The sequence below is a fragment of the Solanum verrucosum genome, unplaced genomic scaffold, assembly GCF_900185275.1.
Source record: "Solanum verrucosum unplaced genomic scaffold, falcon-dt-bn FXZP01000222.1, whole genome shotgun sequence".
Taxonomy (NCBI): domain Eukaryota; kingdom Viridiplantae; phylum Streptophyta; class Magnoliopsida; order Solanales; family Solanaceae; genus Solanum; species Solanum verrucosum.
In genome coordinates, this window is record NW_026020027.1 from 521,924 (window position 1) to 534,299 (window position 12,376).

The window sequence follows — 12,376 nt, forward strand, 5'->3', positions numbered from 1 at the left end:
AATGTTGCTTCTTCTTATCAATTTAAGTTAAATTTTTCAGTTCAAAACTTCAGAAGACCGTGCAATTAAGTTCAATCTATTCAATTCAAATTTTAAAATTTTGACTTTAGTATCGTAAAGTTTAATTTTTTAAGTTTATGAGATATTGTATCCTAAAATCGAGTTGTGTGATTCAAACTTCTGGTCATTCGATTGATTTACTATTGGTAGAATAATTATTTTGATTAACCATCAAACAAATTAAGTTGCCCGTTTCATAACTCACATCACAATTAAGTATGAAAAACTTCCTAGCATAATTTGAATTAGTCGTATTCTAACGAATAGTCGAATATCACACTTGAATAGATCCTACACGATAGAAATTTGAATTAGTCAGACTCCAATATTCGATCATTGAAAAATTAAAATAAAATAAAATAGATTGATAATTATGTCTCAACTACTTTAGTTGGATTTGAATATTTTTCTTGTTGGATTATTATATAGGAAGTTGCCATCCAAACGGTACCTAATTTTTCTCCACCGATCAAAGAAAAGGACACGTGTCATACTATTATAGGTTACTTCATTAGGCAATTTCTTCTCAAATTGGCCATTAACACCTATAAAAGGAGGGTTTCTGTAACCCCAATTCATTCATTGATTTCTCATCTCCTCAGATTCCTCAAAAAAAACCTCTCAAGGTATTATAGTTTTCCTTCTTTTAGTTTTTTGTTTAATTTTTCTATATTTTGTGCTATTTGTTTTACTGTGTCTGTGTTTATAATAAGAAAGGGTGTTTGATTCTGTTTTAAAAATTCAATCTTTATGTTGTTTGAGTGTTCTGTATGCTTTAATTTTCTGTATTTTGTGCTATTTGGTTTATTGGGTATCTAAAAAAATTGGATCTTGATTTTGTTTCAATATTCTGTATGCTTAGTTTTCTGTAATTTGTGCTATTTGTCGTGTTTGGGTTTGGTTTAGAATTAGAAAGGGCTTTTAATTCTGTTCTAAAAATTCAATCTTGATTTTGTTTCAACCTTGTGTGTGCCTTAATTTTCTGTATTTATGAGGTGAGAAAAAACCTTTTAATTCTGATCTAAAAAGATTGGATTTTAATTTTGTTTCGATGTTCTGTATTTGGTGCTATTTGTTTTATTGCTCATGTGAGAGCTGAAAAACATTAATTCTGATTTAAAAAAATTGGATCTTGATTTTGTTTCAATGTTCAGTATTTTGTGCTATTTGTTTTAATGCTCATGTGTTTATGAGCTGAAAAACCATTTAATTATGATCTAAAAAGTCGATCTTGAGTTTGTTTCAACTTCTGTATGTGTTATTTTGGTTGTATGATAGGTGCTGCTTCGTTTTATTTTCTGATTTTTTTTTTGTTTGTGTGAGGTAAGTTTGTTGTTGAAATAGCATGCACCCTCTCCAGACTCCACTTGTGGGATTTGTATTTTTTGCCTGTGTGTTTCTGTTGGATCTTTGTTTAGGATATGAAGAACCTTCCTATTTCTATTTGTAAAAACTCAATCTTGATTTTGGTTTCAATGTTTTTGGTTATGCACCAAGTTGAATTTTGTGTTCTCATCACATTAAAATAGCTGCTGCTTACCTTTAAATTTCTGTTATTTGTGCAGTTTGGTCTGTGTTTATGATCTAAAGCCTGTTAATTATTTTATTTTGAAAAAATTGGAAGCCTTCTTATTGGATGATGATTATGATACTTTTCAAAAATTGGAATTATTGATCAATGGGTGAAAAATATCACCATTTTGTTCCAATAAGATACCAAAAGTGGATGATTGACTCCATTCCGTATTAGAAATAAGGAAAGCTTTTGCTAACCTGGATTCCTATTTTTCAATGATAATCGACAATCAAGACAATTGGCTGAGTCCTGTGATAGTGGCTGTTGATTCATTTTATTTCTATATTTTGTGCTGTGTTCTGTTAGGTTTTGGTTTGTGATCTGAAATATCTGTTAATTCTATTTTCAGAAACTCAAATCTGTCCTCTCATTTTGTAGCTTCGTGTCTGTGCCTATTCGAGTATATGTGCTTAATTTTGTTGAATTTTGTGTACAGATGCAGATCTTTGTCAAAACCCTCACTGGAAAGACTATCACCCTTGAGGTGGAAAGCTCAGACACCATTGACAACGTTAAAGCCAAGATCCAGGACAAGGAAGGCATTCCCCCGGACCAGCAGAGGCTGATCTTTGCAGGCAAGCAGCTTGAAGACGGCCGTACTCTAGCCGATTACAATATTCAGAAGGAGTCAACTCTCCACTTGGTGCTCCGTCTTCGTGGTGGGATGCAGATCTTTGTCAAAACCCTCACTGGAAAGACGATCACCCTCGAGGTGGAAAGCTCAGACACCATTGACAATGTTAAGGCTAAGATTCAGGACAAGGAAGGCATCCCCCCAGACCAGCAAAGGCTGATCTTTGCCGGCAAGCAACTTGAAGACGGCCGGACCCTCGCTGATTACAACATTCAAAAAGAGTCCACTCTTCACTTGGTGCTCCGTCTTCGTGGTGGAATGCAAATTTTCGTGAAGACTTTGACAGGAAAGACCATCACCCTTGAGGTTGAAAGCTCCGACACCATTGACAATGTTAAGGCTAAGATCCAGGACAAGGAAGGCATTCCCCCAGACCAGCAAAGGCTGATCTTTGCTGGCAAGCAGCTTGAGGACGGCCGGACCCTTGCTGATTACAACATCCAGAAGGAATCAACCCTTCACTTGGTGCTCCGTCTTCGTGGTGGAATGCAAATTTTCGTGAAGACTTTGACCGGAAAGACCATCACCCTTGAGGTTGAAAGCTCCGACACTATTGACAACGTTAAAGCCAAGATCCAGGACAAGGAAGGCATTCCCCCAGACCAGCAAAGATTGATCTTTGCCGGAAAGCAGCTTGAGGACGGCCGGACCCTTGCTGATTACAACATCCAGAAGGAGTCAACCCTTCACTTGGTCCTTCGTCTTCGCGGTGGGATGCAAATCTTTGTGAAGACCTTGACTGGCAAGACTATTACACTTGAGGTGGAAAGTTCTGACACCATTGACAATGTTAAGGCCAAAATTCAGGACAAAGAAGGTATTCCACCAGACCAGCAGAGGTTGATCTTTGCCGGAAAGCAGCTTGAGGATGGCCGGACCCTTGCTGATTACAACATCCAGAAGGAGTCAACCCTTCACTTGGTCCTGCGTCTCCGTGGTGGGATGCAAATCTTCGTGAAGACCTTGACTGGCAAGACTATTACCCTTGAGGTGGAAAGCTCCGACACCATTGACAACGTTAAGGCAAAGATTCAGGACAAAGAGGGTATCCCACCAGATCAGCAAAGGTTGATTTTTGCTGGCAAGCAGTTGGAAGATGGAAGGACATTAGCCGATTACAATATTCAGAAGGAATCGACCCTTCATCTTGTGTTGAGGCTCAGGGGAGGTATGCAGATTTTTGTGAAGACCTTGACTGGGAAAACCATCACTTTGGAGGTGGAGAGTTCTGATACCATTGACAATGTGAAGGCTAAGATTCAGGACAAGGAGGGAATCCCACCGGACCAGCAGAGGCTGATCTTTGCAGGGAAGCAGCTTGAAGATGGAAGGACTCTGGCGGACTACAACATCCAAAAGGAGTCTACTCTGCACCTTGTCCTCCGTCTCCGTGGTGGTTTTTGAAGGGGTCTGTTGCTGTTGGTGTCTTGGGTCTGTTTGTTGCTGTGTTTCGTTCATGAACTATTCTGTTTACTTGTGACCTTGTGATGTGTCCCAAGAGAGTCGAGAAGACTTGTGAAGTCTCATGTTTTTCTTATAGTGAATAATAAGGAACTAGTCTGGTTTAATTATGTTTGGTATTGAGTCTTTTTCTTTTTGCAATCTCAGAGAAGAATAGTATAATCTCAAAGTTTGGTCTTTCAAGCTCTTGTGTTGTTGATGATCTTTAATGTTGTGGCATATTTCTCTTTTCTTACTTCGTTTGAAGTTCAGTTTATATATCTGACATTCTCTGTGTTGTCAAACATGGTAAACCTTTTTATTACACTGCTATCCTGTTGAATTGTCTACTATATCTTGTTACTGGGATAGAAAGAGATCTCTCTACTAGTGTATCATGTGAGAAAAATTAGATCAGTCATCATCTCTCTTGTAGCTTAATTTCTTTGTACACCCAACTCTTATTATGTAATCCTTTTGTAAGATTGGATACTTTGCTGGTTTAACCTGATTTTGGCCTTTGTTGAACTTACATTCAGTTTAAGCTTTTAATGTTGGAACTTACAACCAGTTGCAAATTCTTTCCTAATTCCATCAACATATGAGAAGGGGAGGTTTTGGTCCTGAATTATCTTATCTTTTGCAATCAGTGAGAAGTATATATCTCGAACTTTGATATTAAGCTCTTAGATATCTCTGTGTGTTCTGCATAATTGACATCTGCAATTGTGCAGTTGGTGATTACTGGACAGAGAATTTGTTCTGTCCAACGATATCTGCAATTGCGCAGTCGTCTTTGCAACTGCATTCTTCTTGAAATCCCCTGAATACTGATCCTTTTTTTTTATGATGCAATGTTAAGATCCACCAATTTAACTTGCATAAAATCAGCCCACTCTAAGAATGAGGAATACTATGCTGCTATGGTTGCCTACTCTTCTCTCTGTTGGCCTGAAGGTGCATCTTGTAAGTTGATTCTGGCTTCATAAGCTTGAAACTCTGGGATACCATGATTCAGGGCAAGAGGAACACCCATCAATGTTCACTATGAATCTCAGGTACTCCTTATTTTGATACATGCCAAAGCCTTCTATTTCGCTGGATTGAAAGAGTCATCAATCAATATGATCTCTTTCTTAGAAATTAATAACTTGGCGTCTTCTATTTGTATATGCTCCACTTGTGTTATGCCTAGTTTGTTCTTATGTTCTGGATTTGCTGGTAATAGCCTTTTTACTTTTGGTCCATGAGTAAATGCTCAGTGTTCATAGTGTTATATACACCACTCTCTTCAAACCCCATTCATCAAACTATACTCGGTATATTGTTGTCGTTGGCATTGTCTTCTGGCCATCAGAAGGTCATCTTATAAGCCAATTCATAATAGTACTGGTACATACCAAAGATAATAGAGCTAGCAACAATAACACTACTGTAACAAACTATAAACAATTGGGAAGACTGGAAACTGGGACTTTTGACAAGCTCATGGACTAATGTGTTAACTTAGGTTCTTCCCTAGACCAATACAAGACACATCGATGCATGAAATTTGCACCCCTTGTTGAGCTATTGAATTCGAGGTCATGTCCAGACACTTCAGTCTCACGTGTCCAAACAAGCTTCCTGGCCACTAGCAACGGAACAACATGAATTGGATGGTGTTAGTTTCGGGTTCCTGACCACAAGCAATATAAAAAAGACTTAGCTTTTCTTTAGTTGATCTTCCCGGTACCTAAGTCCATCAAAGCTTTAGTTTCATCGTCTCTTTGCTTTCGCTATATTCACATATGAAATTTGAAGAAAACAATAAAATCCATATTTATGACCAATCTTTCCTTCAGTAATCTTACAACAAACAGGACTTCTTCCATTATAAATTCGTAACATATTAAACACATGGTGATGATGATCTGATAGGAAATTAACATATGTATAAAGAAAGAAACACGTTCAACAATTGCAACTCTTGGTAACTGTGTGATGATCTGGTCATGTTTTTTTTTTTAAATTCTGTGTTGATTTGTGCATTTCTTTTCTTTTTGATAATTGAGCGATTTTCGAGGGTAAATCCCGTATTCTTTAGTCTACTGGTAAGAGCACAGCGCGTGAATGTATGAGCACATTGCATCGCGGATTCAGATCTGTTAAATAAATTAATCAAGGATCCAGATCTGCCAACCCCTAATACCAATTGATATCCACATTTCATAAATGTCATGGCTCAAGAAGGGTGAAAAGGGAGGGAAAAAAATGATAGTTTAAGTTACATAGGAGCCCGACTAATTTGGATTCAAACAGTATAGAGATCATTCGTGAGAAACGGTTTCTACTAAGAATTTTGCCAACACAAGGCTCGAAATCAATACCTCATTTGCGATTTAGCTGTAATATGAAAAAGGTGGTTAGATTTTGTGTTTTTCTTCATTCGGTGAACGGTTTGAGCCCGAAAAATTCGAAATCTCACTGGTAAGCCCCACTCCTGGAAATACTCCCTGCCAAGAATTTTTCCATACACAACACACAAGACTCGAAAATCGAGACCTTAGTTATAATTAAGGGATGAACAACCTCATCCGCTGCAGTGCATCATTTGGTAGTCAAATGTTAGTTCTTCTTCTTATCCATTCAAGTTAAAATTTTTCAGTTCAAAACTATTGTGTCCTTGTATTGATTTTTCAGTTTGAAAATTTTGTGTCCTTAAATTCAGTTTATTTATTTTATTAAGTAAACTAATGGGGTTGCTTCTCCCTTATCTAGATTTCAAATCTTAAAGTATGAATTTTTTTGATAGGGAACACTTCTCCCGCAATGCGAATCTGGATTAGTTGACTCCAATATAAGTACCATACCCTAATGAACACGAATTCAAATTAGTCGAGCTTCCATACTCGAACACCTAATGGAAAATATATAGAGCAGATTGAAATTATGGCAACCACGTTTGTTGGATTTGAATATTCTTCATGTTATATTTGTTAATTATATATTAGCGCATATAAAGGGGCCTCTCTGTAACCCCATAGCATTCATCCATTGATCTCTCATCTCCTCAGATTCTTCAAAGAAACCTCTCAAGGTATTATAGCTTTTCTTCTTATTATTTTAATTTTTCTGTATTTTGTGCTGTTTGTTTCATTGGTTCTGTGTTTATGAGCTGAGAAACCATTTAATTCTGATCTAAAAATTCAATCTTGACTTTGTTTCAACCTTCTGTATGCATTACTTTTGTTGTATGATAACTGCTGCTTCGTTTTATTTTCTGTATGCATTACTCTTGTGTTTGTGTGTGCTGAGTTTATACTATTTTGATGTTATTGTTTCTTTCTTGTAGACTTCCACACTGATTTTTCTTATTGAACGCCTATGCTTCTTCAGTGTTTTCTTCTTTTTACTTGGATTGATGCACTTGAGCCGAGGGTCTTCTGAAAACAGCCTCTCTACCTCCACACTTAGTGGATTTCAATGGATATGTTGTTGTTGTTGAGCTGAGTTTCTTTAGGAGATTTCGCGAACACCCTGTCCTCCCCAGACTCTACTTGTGGGATTACACTTGTATTTTTTGCCGTGTGTTTCAGTTGGATATGTGTTGTGTTTAGGATATGAAGAACCTTCTATTTCTATTTGTAAAAACTCAATCTTGATTTTGTTTCAATGTTTTCGTTTATGCACCAAGTTGAATTTTATGTGCTCATTAATGAATATCTGCTGCTCCTCCCTCAAATTTTATGTAATTTGTGTTCTCTGTGTTGTTGTGTTGTGTCTGTGTTTATGATCTGAAATACCTTATGACTTATTTTGTTTTGAAAAAATTGCGATCTCGATGTGGACGTCAGCGACACCATTGACAATGTAAAGGCTAAGATCCAGGAAAAGGAAGGCATTCCCCCAGACAAGCCGAGGTTGATCTTTGAAGGCAAGCAGCTTGAAGATGGTCATCCCCTCTTTGAGTACAACATCAAAAACGGGTCCACTCTCACCTTGGTGCTCCCTCGTCATGGTGGAATGCAGATTTCCGTGAAGACTTTGACTGGAAAGACGATCACCCTTGAAGTTGAAAGCTCCATAGCATTGACAATGTTAAGGCCAAGATCCAGGATAAGGAAGGCATTCCCCCAGACCAGCAGGGATTGATCTTTCTCTGGAAAGCAGCTTGAGGATGGCTGGACCCTTGCGGATTACAACATCCAGAAGGAGTCTACTTTGCACCTTGTCCTCCGACTCCGTGGTGGTTTTTGATGGAGTCTGTTGCTGTTGGTGTCTTGGGTCTGTTTGTTGCTATGTTTCGTTCATGAACTAGTCTGTTTACTTGTATGTGTCCCTAAAGACTCGTGAACTCTCATGATTTTATTGGGAATAATAATGAACTAGCCTGTTTAATTATGTTTGGCATTGGAACTTTTCCTTTTTTTGCAATGTATGAGAAGACTTATGATATCAAAGTTTTGTCTTTTAAGCTCTTGTGTTGATGATCTCTCATACTTGCCTTTTCTTACTTTGTTGAAGTTCAGTTTTATATAGAGGAAAATATAACATTTTGATTACACTAATTTTCTATTGGATGTCTATAATACTATCTTCTTACTGAAACAGAAGAGAACTTTCTGCTGTGATTCAGCTTAATTTCTTCTTACTGGAACAGAAGCTATCTTCTCTTGTAGCTTAATTTCTTTGTAACAATGCTTAAATTTTTGGTCCTGAATTGTCTGATCTTTGCAATCAGTGATATAACTTTGATCTTAAGCTCTTAGACATATTGATGCAAGTTAAGATCCATCAGTTTAACTATATATCAAAACAGCCGTTCATTATTGAAGAACGAGGACAACCATATATGGTCGGCTATTCTTCTGTCTGTTTTCTTAGCTCTGTTGGCCTGATGGGTAAGTTGATTATGGCTTCACAAGCGCGAAACACTAGGATATCATGATTCTGGCTTGGCTTATTCTATTTACTCCACTTGTGTTTGCCTTGTGTTCTTCAACTAGATGATGATAGCCTTGAGTTACAAGCTTCTGTTTTACCATCTTAATTATACAACTGACTTTTCTTGTTTTTCAACAGGCTTTTTATTAGGAGCGTAGCATAGAAATGGGTTCTTCCATTACTTCATAATTTGATGAATTTTGATGAGAGACTTTGGTTCCTGTCAACCTAACAACATCAATATCTCTAACCCTGAACTTCATCACAACTTCACAAGCAGAGGCGCGGATAGTAGGTAAGAAATTCATCTTTTTTCATACTTATGTAGCCAATACTCATGAAAAGGAGCAACCTATTTCCCATGGCGAATCCAGATATATTTTTTTAAGTCATGAATGCTCGACTCATTTCGATATAAAACTACTTCCTAGGATTGAGTGCTCAATCAATAATAGAAGCAACCTTTCTTAGCACGCTTTTCAAGTGCTTAGCTTTGGTTAGTCACAGGGAAGACAAGGCCATGTTGTTTGGTTGGAAACCTAAGCTAAGAAGGTACGAACAATGTCTCTTCAGAAGTCAATATTTTAGCAATAAATTCAATAAAGCAAAGTGTATTAGTTAGTGGGGTTAGACTCATAGAAAGGATGGATCTATCATGCATGGTATTTCTCGACTCTATCTCTAAGGGACGGAATATTGCCGGTAAAACTTGTTACACCCAAAATAGAAGAAGTGCAATAGCACCTAAAGTTAAATTAATGGAATAAGTAAATTTCAACCCCAAATTAAACAACAAGAAAGTCATGTTCTTCAAGTTTTTGGATTGATAAATTATATAGGAAGTTGCACCTAATTGTTCTCCACTTATCAAAGAAAAGGACAAAAAAGAGGTAAACTTGGGTTCAAATAATTGGATACAAAACTCAACAGGACACGTGTCATCCTATTATAGGTTACTATATTATGCAATTTCTTCTCAAGTTGGCCATTAGAAGCTATAAAAGGAGCCTCTTTGTGTAACCCAATAGTATTCATCCTTTGATTTCTCAATCTCCTCAGATTCTTCACAAAAAAAAAAAAAAACTAAGGTATTATTGTTTTCCTTTTTCTTAATGTTCTTGGTTTGATTTTTCTGTGATTTATGCTATTTGTTTTATTTGGGTGTGGTGTTTATGATCTGAAAGTTTAAAAACTTGATCTTGATTCTGTTTCAATGCTTTGTATGTGAAACAAGTTGAATGTTCTATATTTTCTGTTATCTGTTTTGTTGATTCTGGTGTTTAGAATCAGAAAGTTAAAAACTTTATCTTGATTATGTTTCAGTGTTTGGTGTATGTACCAAGTTGATTTTTGTGCTTAATTCTATTAAATCTGTGTTTATGATCTGAAAAACCTTCTAAATCTATTATAAAAACTCAATCTTGATTATGTTTCAGTGTTTTGTATATGTACCAAATTGATTTTTGAGCTTAATACTATTGGATTTGTGTTTATGATTTCAAAAAACCTTCTAAATATATTATAAAAACTCAATCTTGATTTTGTTTTATAGCTTTTTGTATATGGCTTGGGTAAAGTTGTCTCCGTGTTGACTTGTGGGTCACATGTTTGAGATGTGGAAACAGTTGCTAATGCTTGCATAACCCTAATTGGGTGCGTCCCTTTCCCAGACCGGATCCTGCTCAGCATGGGATACTTTGTGTATCGGGCTATCTTGCCTGTTGGATTTGTCTTCCTAATTTGGTTGTATGAATTTTTCTTCGTTTAGTTTTATGATTTATTCTATCTGTTTTGTGGGTTTAAAATCAGAAAGGTTTTAAAAATTCAATCTTGATTTTGTTCCAGTACTTTTTTTATACTCACATGTTGAATTTTCTGTCTTTTGTGCTATCTGGCTCTGTGTTTATAATTAGAAAGGTCGTTCAACTCAAAAACACAAAATCCTGCTTTCGTTTACTAGCTTTGTGTATGCAGAAAGACAAATTTGTGTGCTTACTGCTTCTTCGTTTTATTTTCTGTATTTTGTGCTGTCTGTGTGTTGGTTTGTGTTTAGGATCTGAAAAACCTTTCAATTATGTTTTAAAAAACTCAAATCTTTATCAGCAGTTTGAGTTTGTGTGCTAATTTTGGTTAAATTTTGTATCATGCAGATGCAGATCTTCGTGAAAACCCTCACAGGAAAGACCATCACCCTTGAGGTGGAAAGTTCAGACACCATTGACAACGTTAAGGCTAAGATCCAGGACAAGGAGGGCATCCCTCCAGACCAGCAGAGACTGATCTTTGCCGGAAAACAGCTTGAAGATGGCCGTACTCTCGCTGATTACAATATCCAGAAGGAGTCCACTCTTCACTTGGTGCTCCGTCTTCGCGGTGGGATGCAGATATTTGTTAAAACCCTCACTGGAAAGACAATTACCCTTGAGGTTGAAAGCTCCGACACCATTGACAACGTTAAAGCCAAGATTCAGGACAAGGAAGGCATTCCCCCAGACCAGCAAAGGTTGATCTTTGCTGGAAAGCAGCTTGAGGATGGCCGGACCCTTGCTGATTACAATATCCAGAAGGAGTCAACTCTTCACTTGGTCCTCCGTCTCCGTGGTGGAATGCAGATCTTTGTCAAAACCTTGACTGGCAAGACTATTACACTTGAGGTTGAGAGCTCCGACACCATCGACAATGTTAAGGCCAAGATTCAGGACAAAGAGGGTATCCCACCAGACCAGCAGAGGTTGATCTTTGCCGGAAAGCAGCTTGAGGACGGTCGTACCCTTGCTGATTACAACATCCAGAAGGAATCCACCCTTCACTTGGTCCTCCGTCTTCGCGGTGGGATGCAAATCTTTGTCAAAACCTTGACTGGCAAGACTATTACCCTGGAGGTGGAAAGCTCTGACACCATCGACAATGTTAAGGCCAAGATTCAGGACAAAGAGGGCATCCCTCCAGACCAGCAAAGGTTGATTTTTGCTGGCAAGCAGTTGGAAGATGGAAGGACACTGGCCGATTACAATATTCAGAAGGAATCGACCCTTCATCTTGTGTTGAGGCTCAGGGGAGGTATGCAGATTTTTGTGAAGACCTTGACTGGGAAAACCATCACTTTGGAGGTGGAGAGTTCTGATACTATTGACAACGTGAAGGCCAAGATTCAGGACAAGGAGGGAATCCCACCAGACCAGCAGAGGCTGATCTTTGCAGGGAAACAGCTCGAAGATGGTAGGACTTTGGCTGACTACAACATCCAAAAGGAGTCTACTCTGCACCTTGTCCTCCGTCTCCGTGGTGGTTTTTAGAGGGTCTGTTCTCAATGGTAGTGCCTGTGTCTTTGGTCAGTTTGCAGCAGTGTTTTGTTCATGAACTAGCTTGTTTCCTTTTGTGATCTTGTGATGTTTCCCAACAGATCATAAACTTTCATGTTTCTCTTTTTGTGAATAATAATGTCAACATTTTGATGTTAAAAATGTGGGATTTATCCTATGTTTGCTACCAATCCTGTGACCTTGCTAAAGTACCTAATTGTTTCCATCAGTCTAGCTATTGATTTAACATCAAGTCATCACCAAACACCAAGTGAGTCAACTTGGTGTTATACACATTGGGTAAAATTTAAAATCTGGTAATTCATCCATATATCTGTTGTTTCACTTTGTTTGTCTGGTTTTAACTTGACATGGAGTTTAAGAAAGTAAGAAAGACTTTTGAATCTTGTGGTCTTAAACTAAAGATGTGTGGACGTA

General features: G+C 37.6%; 1 protein-coding gene and 1 long non-coding RNA gene across 21 annotated transcripts; one reads left to right on the top strand and one right to left on the bottom strand.

Annotated features, from left to right (window-relative positions):
- The first annotated feature begins 592 nt into the window (after positions 1-592).
- Positions 593-12,100, top strand: LOC125821335 (polyubiquitin 11). Of its 20 annotated transcripts, none has more exons than XM_049500763.1 (5): positions 596-686; positions 2,073-2,348; positions 2,577-2,804; positions 11,063-11,139; positions 11,368-12,100. In XM_049500763.1, exons 2-5 carry the CDS (start codon positions 2,073-2,075, stop codon positions 11,930-11,932), a joined length of 1,146 nt encoding a protein of 381 aa, XP_049356720.1. In that variant the 5' UTR covers positions 596-686; the 3' UTR covers positions 11,933-12,100. The 20 variants fall into 20 exon arrangements, with proteins under 20 accessions (XP_049356724.1, XP_049356709.1, XP_049356719.1 ...); XM_049500760.1 differs by lacking the exon at positions 11,063-11,139 and adding an exon at positions 11,035-11,062 and having other exon boundaries at positions 597-686; positions 2,577-3,004; positions 11,291-12,100; XM_049500758.1 differs by lacking the exon at positions 11,063-11,139 and adding an exon at positions 11,291-11,367 and having other exon boundaries at positions 600-686; positions 2,577-3,260; positions 11,596-12,100.
- On the bottom strand, positions 2,672-3,438 carry LOC125821339 (uncharacterized). Its single transcript, XR_007442578.1, has 2 exons — positions 3,233-3,438; positions 2,672-3,004 (listed from the first exon to the last, which is right to left on the bottom strand). It is a non-coding gene; the product is annotated as an uncharacterized LOC125821339 (long non-coding RNA).
- Positions 12,101-12,376: the final 276 nt, after the last annotated feature.